Source organism: Carassius auratus, unplaced genomic scaffold (assembly GCF_003368295.1).
Source record: "Carassius auratus strain Wakin unplaced genomic scaffold, ASM336829v1 scaf_tig00216437, whole genome shotgun sequence".
Taxonomy (NCBI): Eukaryota; Metazoa; Chordata; class Actinopteri; order Cypriniformes; family Cyprinidae; genus Carassius; species Carassius auratus.
This window is the reverse complement of record NW_020528572.1, coordinates 263,081-275,026: the sequence shown is the minus strand read 5'-3', so window position 1 is coordinate 275,026 and position 11,946 is coordinate 263,081. Positions and strand designations below refer to the sequence as shown.

At 36.1% G+C, this 11,946-nt stretch overlaps 1 protein-coding gene and 1 long non-coding RNA gene across 2 annotated transcripts; one reads left to right on the top strand and one right to left on the bottom strand.

Moving 5' to 3' along the window:
- Window positions 1-1,014: 1,014 nt before the first annotated feature.
- On the bottom strand, window positions 1,015-3,728 carry LOC113098217 (SPRY domain-containing protein 7-like). The gene is made up of 5 exons (XM_026263217.1): window positions 3,471-3,728; window positions 2,951-3,067; window positions 2,678-2,844; window positions 2,163-2,265; window positions 1,015-1,950 (listed from the first exon to the last, which is right to left on the bottom strand). The coding sequence occupies exons 1-5, from the start codon at window positions 3,574-3,576 to the stop codon at window positions 1,853-1,855; spliced, it is 591 nt and encodes a 196-aa protein (XP_026119002.1). The 5' UTR covers window positions 3,577-3,728; the 3' UTR covers window positions 1,015-1,852.
- Window positions 3,729-4,122: 394 nt separating this feature from the next.
- On the top strand, window positions 4,123-10,127 carry LOC113098218 (uncharacterized). Its single transcript, XR_003288966.1, has 3 exons — window positions 4,123-4,960; window positions 8,578-8,756; window positions 9,205-10,127. It is a non-coding gene; the product is annotated as an uncharacterized LOC113098218 (long non-coding RNA).
- The last annotated feature ends 1,819 nt before the right edge of the window (window positions 10,128-11,946 follow it).

Below are 11,946 nucleotides of genomic sequence, written 5' to 3'. Positions count from 1 at the left end.
TAGAAACCATGCACAGGAAGCATATGTACTTCACAGCTTTCTATTCAGACAAAGAGTTTGCTGGATTCTGTTCTATGGACTGCTACTACAGAATGAATGAATGAGTGGTTTATCTATCTATCTATCTATCTATCTATCTATCTATCTATCTATCTATCTATCTATCTATCCATCTTTTAGTGGATACAGCTGTGTCTGTTTGCTTAATTGGTTAATGTCACTTAAAATAAGGTTACTGAGAGGGGAAAATGTCCTGAATGTATGTTTTATCAACATGCATACAAACGTTTGATTATTTTTATTTTATCTGAGTGTTTTATGAAAACCCACAAAAATCAGCCAAGTGAATTTTAGTTTTGATTATTGTATATGGAAATCATACTTCTAAATCACTTTATGCACTTTTGCGCTTAATCAAACATGCAACAAAATTGAACGGGATACGTGAAATTGCTTATTAATACATTTCTGGATAAAAAAAAAACGGTGATAACACATGCATTTACATATTGGTTTATTTTAACCTTTTTATACAGGTAATTATGCCATTGGGTTTTAAGAAATTACTGGATCGTTTTTTTGGACTGGTTCATCTTGGGAAAGGTCCGAATCGCTGAAATGAGTCGGACTTCCCAGCGCTATCATGATAAAAGGTGTATTCTGCAGTGAAACATTATTGGAGTAGAGGTGTTTCATTGGATCCGTTCTGTAGATATTACGTCATTGTGCGTAGACTACAGATTGCGCAAGCTTGCTCAGCTGACAGGATCCATACGCCACTAACTTACGTAAAGATACGTCACGGCGCAGTGCGCTCTAAAGAGCTCGTGAGATGACATTCGTTAAGTAGAAATGTATTCACATTTTAATAACAACAGGAACATGTTTTAGTCTTAAATTATGGCTAGGTAAAAACAAAGTCTTTATGAACAAATAACAAAACCAAATATGTATTACTAAAGAAGACACAAATATGACTTGTCAGATTAGAACATACAAAAATAACATCACATATTCAATACTCATTGATTTATTAAAAACAGTTTTGTGATAATTTGCAATATTTCATAATTAGAGAACACAAACAGTCAGATGTTTTTCAGATCAAATTATTACATATTTAAGGTAAATAACCTCTACACTTATTTTATTGTATGGCTTACGTTTAATATATTAGTTACACTTAACTGCAGTAAGACATAATGTATATACAACCAAAAAAATACAACCAAATATAAACTCCATGAAATTTAAATATATATTTGTGTAGAGCTTGTATAAATCCAAGTCATCATGATGAATAAGGTGTGTGCAGGTGCAGCTCATACATCAGACAGACAACAATGAAATCAAAAAGCTTTGACAGTATTTTGAATCAGTATCAGCTTTTCAGGTCAGCATCACTTTGTTCTCTTGAAATGCATAAAGTATAAAGTCATGATGGTCAGCTGTAATATGTGTCTACATTATTACCCGTTTTTGTCCTCAAACCAGCCTTTAAACAAAATGTAATGTTCACAACTGCACCCTGCTAATACTGTACATCAGTAAATGCAGTGTTTGATGAAGTTTAAATTAAAGATGTATGTTCTGAATGAACCTTTTGAGATCAGTGCCTAAATCATTAATGCACAGATGATATAACAGAAAGACATAGGATGACTTTTTAAACTGAGTAGAAATGGCCAGATGTGTGTCAGTTTACACGAGTCTAAATCACAGATGACTTAATTTCAACTCCTTTCAGTAGGCTGAGCAGCATAATCATCAAGAGTTCAGTCGTCACCATAGCACTTCAATTCCTGGCCGTAAATTGAATTTTCTTTAGTGTATATACAGCACAACATGAACTTTAGAAGATCTGCTGCTCAAACATGATCTTTTGGTAGCCTTGCGGAGGAGGATGGTAGAAGTCACTGAACTGGCAATCCAATATTGCACTATCGTCAACTGTGAGGGACGAGACGAAGGCATACAAGCTCAGATGTGTATTTACCAATACATTGTAATTAAACATGCAAGAGTTATAGAAAAAAAAAAGTATTGAAATATAAAAGTAATTCTTAAGCAACTCCATTAATTCCTGCCTCAACTGCACTGGCAAACAAAGATGTTAGAGGTTAGTAATAGTTATTTTTTTTATAATACTCCAAAATACTTACCATAAACTACAGGATAAACAGTTCCTCTAATGCCTGATGCTGGACAGTTCATATTCTTCCCATTTAGGTACAAATTCAGCTCCACGTGATCATATGCAACACCCTACACACACACACACACACACAACACACACACACACACACAAACAGCGAAAACAGAAAATTACAAACATAAAGCTAGTAAACTGAAAATGAACCACTGCTTTCAAGAAAACTATCATATAGCTCCTATTAGCATACATATTAGTGCTAAGAGGTTTCCATCTTACAGATAACCCAGTAAACGCAGTATGAAATTACAGCCAGGTGGTACATCAAAAATAAAGTTCACAACAAAACCCCAGTATTTAATGAGTCTGCAGTAATACAGTTAAGAACCCTTGATATCATAGCCGGGAAATCCCACATGGAATCCTCTCAGTCCAAAATGGAATGCTTCTCCCTTTACCAAACACAAACAAACAAGATTTATTTACCATCAAATCCCGTATTAATTCAATGCCACCAAGACTCACCACAATGTCTCCTTCCTGCGGTAAGCTGTTTGCAGGTAACCGGTTCTTCTCTTCATTGTTGTGGTACACGGTGCCATCTTGCCGGAGCACAAGGCTGTGTGGGTCTCTACCCATAGGGATCTGATTCAGATTTGCTTTCTGTGTTGCCACTCCTACTCCCCAGACACCTGCAAAGGCCAAAGTTCACAGCAGTCCCACCTAATGATGACTAAAACAAATTATTGACTAATTTGACTAACTTACATGTAAAGGCTTGCACACATCAGGTCTTACCTGTGGACTGAATCTTGAACTCAAAGTAGCTCTTGTTTTGATGGAGAGGGGCGTTTGCAATGCAACCACCAGTTCCACATATGCGTCTTCCACTCTTCACAATGACAACATCAGTACCTGAAATATCATAGGGAAATAATCCATTTAACACATACTTAACTAACTGCATGACAGAGACCAAAATATTTTACTACCGTTTTTTAGTTCTGCTTCTTGTCGTTCTTAAATTGTGCTCTTCTGTTTCATTAATCCTACATCATGCTATACATTTTGTGTAATTTTACTATTGTTTAATAAGAAACCTTCCCTCATCCCATTGAATTATAATCAATTCATTACAGATGTCAAGTTAAAATAACTGTAAATACACTTGTTGTTCCAAGTCTGACCGGAGTTAAATGATCATTACTTTATTGTATGGCGACAAAGGCACTTCTTTTTGAAGGGCAGCTCTGTTTATCATATCTCTACTCTTTTGCGTGAATATAATGTGTCTGAAATGTCAGATCGCAACACTTACCCATGTGATGAGTGTCCAGCTGAACCGTGGGCATTTCCTTCAGTGTTACGTGGCCACTGTTATTGTCTCCACAACATCCAAAACAACATGAAACCAAAGCCGCCATCACGGTGTTTCTTTCACAATAATAACATCAATAATATATGATGCGGTTACGTTCTGTTTAGTTGCTATACGATGTTATTTGTGCTACAAAATCATCGGCGGTCGTTTTCATTCTCTCTACATGCTAAGCTAACAGGAAATGACGTGAAAGGTTTTATTTTTCCCCCCACATATTATTTCCAGCAAAGCTCAATGGCGATCTCTAGTGACCAAAAGACGGGTTGCTAACAAGACTGTGACTTACTGTTGTGTTACTTATGTAGAAGAAAGTCATACGAGTTTGGAATAAGAATGAATAAATTATGACGAATGATCCCTTAAAGGGAAAGTTCATCCAAAAATGAAAATTCTGTCATCATTTACTCACCTTCAAATTGTTCCAAACCTGTATGAATTTATTTCAGTTGTTAAACACAAAAGAATATATTTTGAATAACGTGTGTAACCAAGAAGTTGACGGTAGCCATTGACGTCCATAGTATGGGAGAAAAACATTCTGGAAGTCGATGGCTTCCGTCAACTTTTTGGTTACCAACATTCTTCAAAATATCTTCTTATGTGTTCAGCAGCAGAAATAAACTCCTTTAGGTTTGTCTGTAAAAGGTGAAAGAATTTTAACTTCAGGGTGAACTATCCATAAAACTGACAACCGAATTATTTCCACACTAATAATGTCACTTAATCTGCTGGTAATTTTGGCCTTGTTGTATTCGGGAGACAACAGGAACTTGTCATCTTTTATGCCGTACAATAGGAAGAAAGTCAAAAGACTACTTGATTTAACTTTATAGCATTATGTGTACAAGTTTGGATGTGTGGCGGGATCGTGCAGAATGAGCGAGGATCGATGTGACCTTAAAAGCGTTTAACCTGCTCTATGCCACTCAACTCAGTTACAGCTGTGGAGGTTTGCATAGCAACAACCGCGCCGCTCAACGTAAGGGGACATCTTTATCTGACCAACCTCTTTCAAAAACGAAAATATATATTTACTTCTGTTCATATATATTTTTGCCATCATATCAAAGACAAGTTACAATAAACATTCTATAAGACGCCTGTTTGTTACTTGTAAATACGTAACTTCAATATTAACTTTTGTTTGCCGTTTTTGAAGTTCGCTGGTGTTGAAATCTGCACAGCAACAAGCGCCATGATTGCGTTTTCTGAGTCCCCTAGTAACTGGCGCGCGCGGTTTCTGTCCAATAAAAGAGCGCGTGATGTGTTCGCACTTACGCGGTGGAACTGTTTTACCCAACATCCCTACTTTTCATAGGATTATTTAATTATTGTTTAAAAAAAAACGTTATTTTTGACTGACATCACCTTCTTGTTCTTTTGGGGTAACTAGTAAGCAGATGTCAAGGTAAATGGACCAAGAGAAGGTAAAGTAGACACAGTGTTTCATCCTGGTCTTCAAGTCGACCTTTTTTTTTATGTTTTCTGATTTAGCTTAATAATTCGTATATAGTCGTTATCTTGTAAAGGTGAGAGAGCGTTTTGGCGTACTACTTTTGTTTACATGGTAAGTTATACTAACTTCACTGGATTCGCCACGTTTTGATTTTGAGATGCAGGTGGTGTTATATGGCGACTAAGGTCTGTTTGCTCTCGCAGTAAGGCATAAACAAGTTTAGAAACAGCGATGAGATGTGATCATGAGCGCATGTATCTGCTTGTCTTTTGCCCTTTGAATGATAACAAAACCGTTATTTTCAGAACTGCCCAATCAGATTTCACAAGAAACCTGCGCGTTGCTCAGCTGTGACACGCCAAATGATGCTTCTGTAGAAATTGCTGGCTATAATCTCGCCTTACCTGCCAAGAACAAGCGTATTCAGAAAGAAAGAAAAAAAGTTATGCAGCCCTTTTGAGTGCACTGTGAATTTCCGCTTCAGAAAGTGTTCAGTGCGATCTCATAAGTACAGTGTTTAGGCTCAGTTCAGCCCAGGGAAAGAATAACCTCAGTGACATGAGAAGGGCGTGACGTAAGAGCTACAGAAAGTGACGTGGTTTCTGCCCTATTTTCTCTAGTTTTTTTGATCAGTTCGCTACTGTGTCTGTTATGCATGTCGTTCGACAATATCATTGATTTCATACGTATCTGCTTTTTATTACGTAATACAGTGTACAATAGAGGAGGATATGACATCAAAGGGCTCATAATGTGTCGAGTCAGGGCACCTCGTTTCGACTGTAGTTAAAACGAATCCATTTACATTCAGATTCTATGGAAGACAACAAATCCAGTAATACCAGTGGTACCAAACCTAATTACACCTAAGTTTCTCGATATAATATAATATATATATATATATATATATTACATAATCGTAAGTGAACAATCAAAATGACACAAAACAAAATATTTTTTTAATAGATGTACGTTTTATGTATGTTTTACCTAGAACAGTAAGGTTTAAAGTGGATAGCTCCACACCAATATTTTTATTCTTTGTACACCTTGTATTTCATCCTACCACTGAAAATCTAAATCGTGTTTTTCACATGATGCATCTTTAAAACAATCAATAACCATTCATGACAATCGGTGCCCTTTTTCTGAGCATTTTTTAAAAATAAATTATTACGTGTAGTCCGAGTACATAAATACTATGATGTCTGTTTTAACTTTCTACAGACAGATATTCACTGTGAAAGTATCAAGCGGCTATTGAGTGAATGCTCAATTTAAATAAGCTGAAGCTCAGTTGCACATACACGTGTATTTTGTTATTCTGAGGTTTAGTTCAACCATATTTACTGTCATGTTCATTTTTTGGGAGCAGGAACAACTGCCATCATACATGTGAGGTCAAGGACCTGCCTTTCGTCATGCAAGATAATCAGGGTTTCTCTTAAATTATTATTATAAGGCAAGAAAATCTGCTTTTACCGAACTACCCCAAAATACGACACGCCGCCTTTATATCCTTCCTTCATGAGTTCTGTCATTTAATGTAAGATTCAGGTATATTCAAACAAGCGCATCTTGGTGTGGATATGTGCTGGAATTCATAGTCACTTCTGAACGAAGTCCATTAAATTTGAGTAAAAATGTAGTTTAGTCCCTGTGATTTTTGGGCATTCATATCCCTTGATTGAGGTAGCAGGGTCAATTTAAGTGTTTCGGGTTTAAGTACCCTTAAAGTTATATATAGATTCGGATTTGTATAACGCATGTTCAGCTTTCATTTGCTTATTTGATACATTTTTGTACAATTGATCCAGACGAACGCAAACTTTTCTTAATATTGGCCTGAACACGATTTTGAAGACTGGTTTCCTCAGTAACCCCTTGAGGAGACAACCGAGCGTTTCAAAAGAGTAAATAGACTTGATATTAACGACCCTTGCAGAGGGAAAGAAACGTGAGAATCAAAACAAACAGCGCAAAGTACCAAAAGGGCCAGATCTACGAAGTGATTCTGTCAGCACCCCTCCCCTAAATCTGAACTTAAAAGAAACGGGGAGCGAGCTGAAAACTTCAAACCATTTAGTTTCCCAGAAGATGGCGATGCTGCGTAATTCATAATGTTAAAATAAAGATGGAAGGTGAGGTGATGATGCTTAACACTGTAATACGACACATTTTATAACACTTTTCTGTTTTTTTTTTTCTTTAATAACGATGTGCTTCGTCCATATTAGGAAACAGGAACTGCACATTATAGTCTAGATATTTTTATTAGAACTTGGTGTGAGAAATGTGGCTGATTTATGTATTTGACATAAACTGCAGAATTGGCGCGCAACGCGACTCTGCAGAATTAATTTGCCTTGATGCAATCGTTGAGATTTTAATGTTTTTTAAATTTTATTTCCCTTTATTGCATTTTGCCATGTACATAAATTGTATCAACGAGCTCAAAGCACTTTCAGAGAAGCATCCGACTCATTTAAACTGAAATTACATAAACAATTATACAGCTTATTTGATGTTCGATCAAATTCCATCTCATCTGTTCTCAGAATAAAAGCGTTCAGAAATCCGGCATGTGCACAGCATGTTATTAGTCAGTCGTTAATCTTCTTGTGCTTTCCTGATGAGTGATCCCGAGGCAGACGGTAAACGGCCCGCCTAACTCCAGCAGCACGGTCAATACTGGAGGATTCGCTAGTGCTTTGACTCCAATATTTACGTGCTGCTACAGCCAGGCAGCCAGTCAGTCACACGGCCAAGTTCAGGAGGCTCGCCGGTACATGTAGTCGTGCTGCTGCTGCTGTCTTTTCACTCGTTTGAATGTGAAGTGCGCGTCTGTCCTGTCGTTCTTGCCGCAGCACAGTACGGCCTGCACCCCCGTTATAACTCACAAACCATTCTGTGCTGCTACAGTACCGACAGGCCCCGCGCCGAGCGCACGCGCGTCCACACCGCCGCACAGACACCCTCCGCGTTTCGCAACCTGAAAACACAAGATCAATAAAAAGAAAACGAGTTATAAGTGTCAGTATGACTGCATGCTGTAATGAAATGATGTCATATTGACTTAGAGGACAAAAAATAAAAAGGCTTGCTCAGAACATTAAAATCTAAAATCAAGAACAGAGATAAAATACCAAGCGGTAGTTCTGATTATAACGTGCGACTTCCTGAGGCTTTGTGAACTTTTTTTCCTCACCGTTTGGTTTTGCTATGCAAATGCAGCAGGACATGGATCACTAACATAATCATGTATGAAAACAAGTTAAAGTTTTCTATTCTAGAAAAGTCCATCTATTTTAGGAGTAGAGGTAAAGATAATTCTTTTGTTTTAAATGGGAACCAGAAAGAAAAAAAACTGGTAGCTGCCAATATCTAGTTTCAAGGTCAAATGCATTGCTTTCCATTTTTTAAAGTCTGTTAAATCATGAAAAGCAAGTTGATGAATGCAAAAATTTCTCTGTTTTTAAAGATATAAAATGTATAAAAAATGTATAAATATTATTTTCAGAAATGTTATATAAATGCTACATTGCTGCTCCTTACACTATTTAACTATAACTTTTCTTTTTTTTACAGCACATTTCTATTCTACGGTGGATTTTCCTGGAAAAGTACACTATGCTCAAAATCTATTTGTATACTCTTAACTCTCAGGTCAGTTGTGGTAATTTGGTCCCTGTTCTGAGAAAAACATGATATATTCACACCGTACTTACTCAACCTGCCTGCCTCTCTGATGAAATCACCATTACCAGGTAAGTGATTAAAAAGTTCACTGTATCCAAACCTTCATTTAGAGAGAATTGACAAAAGCGGATAACTTCAGAAAACCAGCAACTGTGAAAACATTTGAACCGAGTGCATTCTGAGTGTATTTATGCAAGCTGTCTAATTTAATTGTATTTCTCTAAAATTATTTTCATATTCAATATACGATTTGTAAGTAGATTCATACATGTAATTCAAATCAGTCAAGATGTGAATTTTTGAAGAACCATATGAGTAAGCTGAAGCTGAAGCTTTCATGCAGTTGAGTACAAAACTATCTTTGAAATGACTCTCATAGGGGAGTGTAAGAAATAATTTACATGACGCGTGCAAAGTGCAAAATAACGGTACTAATAATAACTATTTCAGGCATGACTAACTTTCAATATTTATCCTGCTCTTATTCTGATGTTAGTTGTTTTCGTAAACCCCCAGGTTTCTGCTCGATTCAGTAAACGCACATGTGCTATTGTACCAGGTGATCCAATACTAACAATAAACTTCTGGTGTAACACAAGCAAGAGGACAGTGAAGCATCTGCTGTCTATAAGGGTAAAATTACAGGTTGTGAAAAGAGCCCCATGGACTTCTGGGAGAAAAAAAATAGTGCTCCCTGACAAAAGCCTGTAACCTCCCACATTATAATATTTACTTATGCTGTTTGCTTTGTCTGTATGCCTTTCACTTTCTTGTTTTCTCTTTGTTAGGCACTTCATGAGGATATAGGACTTTTTTTCCTATATACTGCCAGTGTTTTATGCATTTCAGAAAATAATTCCACTAAACCATGCTTCTTATAACCAGTATTTAAAATGGTTGAACCAGTGTTGTACTCACAGTTAGTTGACTATGTCACAGCTCAGTGTCATGTGCTCTACATTCCTTTCCTGGAGAAAACAAAAATAAAGGATATTTATGAAGCACAAATTCTGACTGTTATGTTTCTTAACACATAATTACAGGTACAAAAACAAAAGTATACCATCCACATAGAATGCAGTTTTTTTATTATTATTATGGGATAGGTTTAATTATCATGTGCTTGTACATTATGCAAAATATTTAAATGAATACTGCATAATCTTGTTTGAAGATGAATTCTTATGTGTCATGGCGTGTGACTGTCTCTGTGTGTGTGTGTGTGTGTGTGTGTGTGTGTAGAAAACTCATCCCCAAAAAATAACACCGGAACGGTACCAAACATATGAAGAGGTGTTTCCTAAAAATTACAAAATGTGTGATTTAAAAATATGAAGATCAATTACTTTTAAATTTAAAAAAGTATTATATTAAGTAGTTTGAAAACACACTTGTCCATACAAAAGACAAAAAAATTAAATAAAACCAAAAAGACAAACAAAACACAATACTTAACTTTAAGGGCATACTTTGAATAAACTAACTTTTACGGGAAAGCAATGTTACAAAAAAAGATGAGTCATCATTTCAGCCTAATTACCCAGCAACATCAAACTAAAAATTAATTTACACCAACAAATAATTTTAAAATCACTATTCATTTTTAAAACTGTAACTTACTATGAAGTACTATGCTAATAGCCAATTCATAAAGGCAAATAACCCAGTGATGATTTTCATTAAAAGTATTGTCGGAGTATTTTCTAAATCACAGTGACTGAATATTATATGATAATTAAACCTAGATGGGACGATGAATTCAACAACATAAAAACTCATCAGAATAATTACGTTATTTATATATTCAAGTTATATACATTAAATGTTAGACTGCAGTGTACACGTGTACCTAAATAAAGTTTATTTGCTAACCAAACTGACACACTCTGGTGATGTGAAGGGGTTAGTCTGATTAGTGTATTTTTACGAGACTGCAGCTAGATGTGTTGTTCCCTGTAACTTCGCATGCCAGAAGTTAGCAGAGAAACATTCACTTCCTACCACAGAAAGGGGAAGCTGCTCCTATAATTTAACTTGCTTTTACAAGAGTAACAAGCAAAGGGGGCACGAGAGCACACAAGTGTGTGTAAAAGCACATTTATACACACCAGATCTCCCCAATGGGACAAAATGAAACAATGCTGGAACTGAAGAAAACAAATCTGACATTTTTAATCCCAGTCTACACACTATCAACAACTATTTTTGAGCTTTGTGCACAATTGGTGTACTCTTGGAAACATATAGACTTGGTCTGCTAGAAAATGTAATATTTAATGCAACATCATTCATAATTACATAAACACTAAATAATATTTGTAAAAAAATATTTGTTAATACATTTTAAAACAAAGAACTGGAAACTTGGAGCTACACTGTAAATATCCAAACGGGGATGCTATATTTATGAACTAAATATTTTTATTTCACAATTTACATTTAAATACACAATTTATAAGACGTTACTATTTTATTATTTTGTCATTTTTAAAAAAGGCACTGTATTTCATATTTTTAATTAGCACAACTGTATTTTTTTTATTATGTTCATTTGTATTTCTTTAAAAAGTGTGCTTTACATGCTTCAGATTAATATATTGCTTTGTACATAAAACATCACAGTAAAAACACAATATACAAGTTATTTCATATTGTATGAACTACCATCGCAAAAAACACATCAAGCACTTTAACTGCGAGGAAGGGGGGTTACACGAGCCTAATACCTTGACAACAGCACCAGTCCCATAACAAGTGCATTTGCCTTGGTAACGTCAGATAGGGGCAGCCCCTGGCAGCACAAGTTTGGCTTCAGAGAGCTCGACTGGTGCTGTGTTCCTCTTTGCAGATAGCTTTGTAATTGACACTCAGATCGAGATTTTCATTTCTGTGTTTCGCATCTAAATGATCATTTACAAAAGGACACGCACAGATACACACCCACCAAGAATCGAGTCCTCTGATCTTGCTGGGCAAACAAACATACACACACACACACACACACGCACGCGCATGCAAAACTGAGGCCTAGGTTAGGCCCGAAAATCATGTTTCATACTGATCGGTTTACTACTAGCAAGTGAAGTTATGAAATCAAAAGCCCCCGCCTCAAATGTTACTGACATTCAGGTTTCATGATAATAAACAGCCAAGTGACTCTTCTTATTTTCACTTCAAGCTGCTACTACTTGAATCTACATCAACCAAATACATTGAATCCTAGAGGCCCTTCTTTAACTTTGTGGCAAGAGGCACGCT

What these genes read in the sequence shown, in the direction of transcription:
- LOC113098217 (XM_026263217.1), bottom strand. Translation starts at nt 3,576, where the DNA reads ATGGCGGCTTTGGTTTCATGTTGTTTTGGATGTTGTGGAGACAATAAC. An exon ending in GCTGGACACTCATCACATGG is followed by an intron (nt 3,068 to 3,470) that starts GTAAGTGTTGCG and finishes ATGATATTTCAG; the next exon opens with GTACTGATGTTGTCATTGTG. An exon ending in CGCAGGAAGGAGACATTGTG is followed by an intron (nt 2,266 to 2,677) that starts GTGAGTCTTGGT and finishes GTGTGTGTGTAG; the next exon opens with GGTGTTGCATATGATCACGT.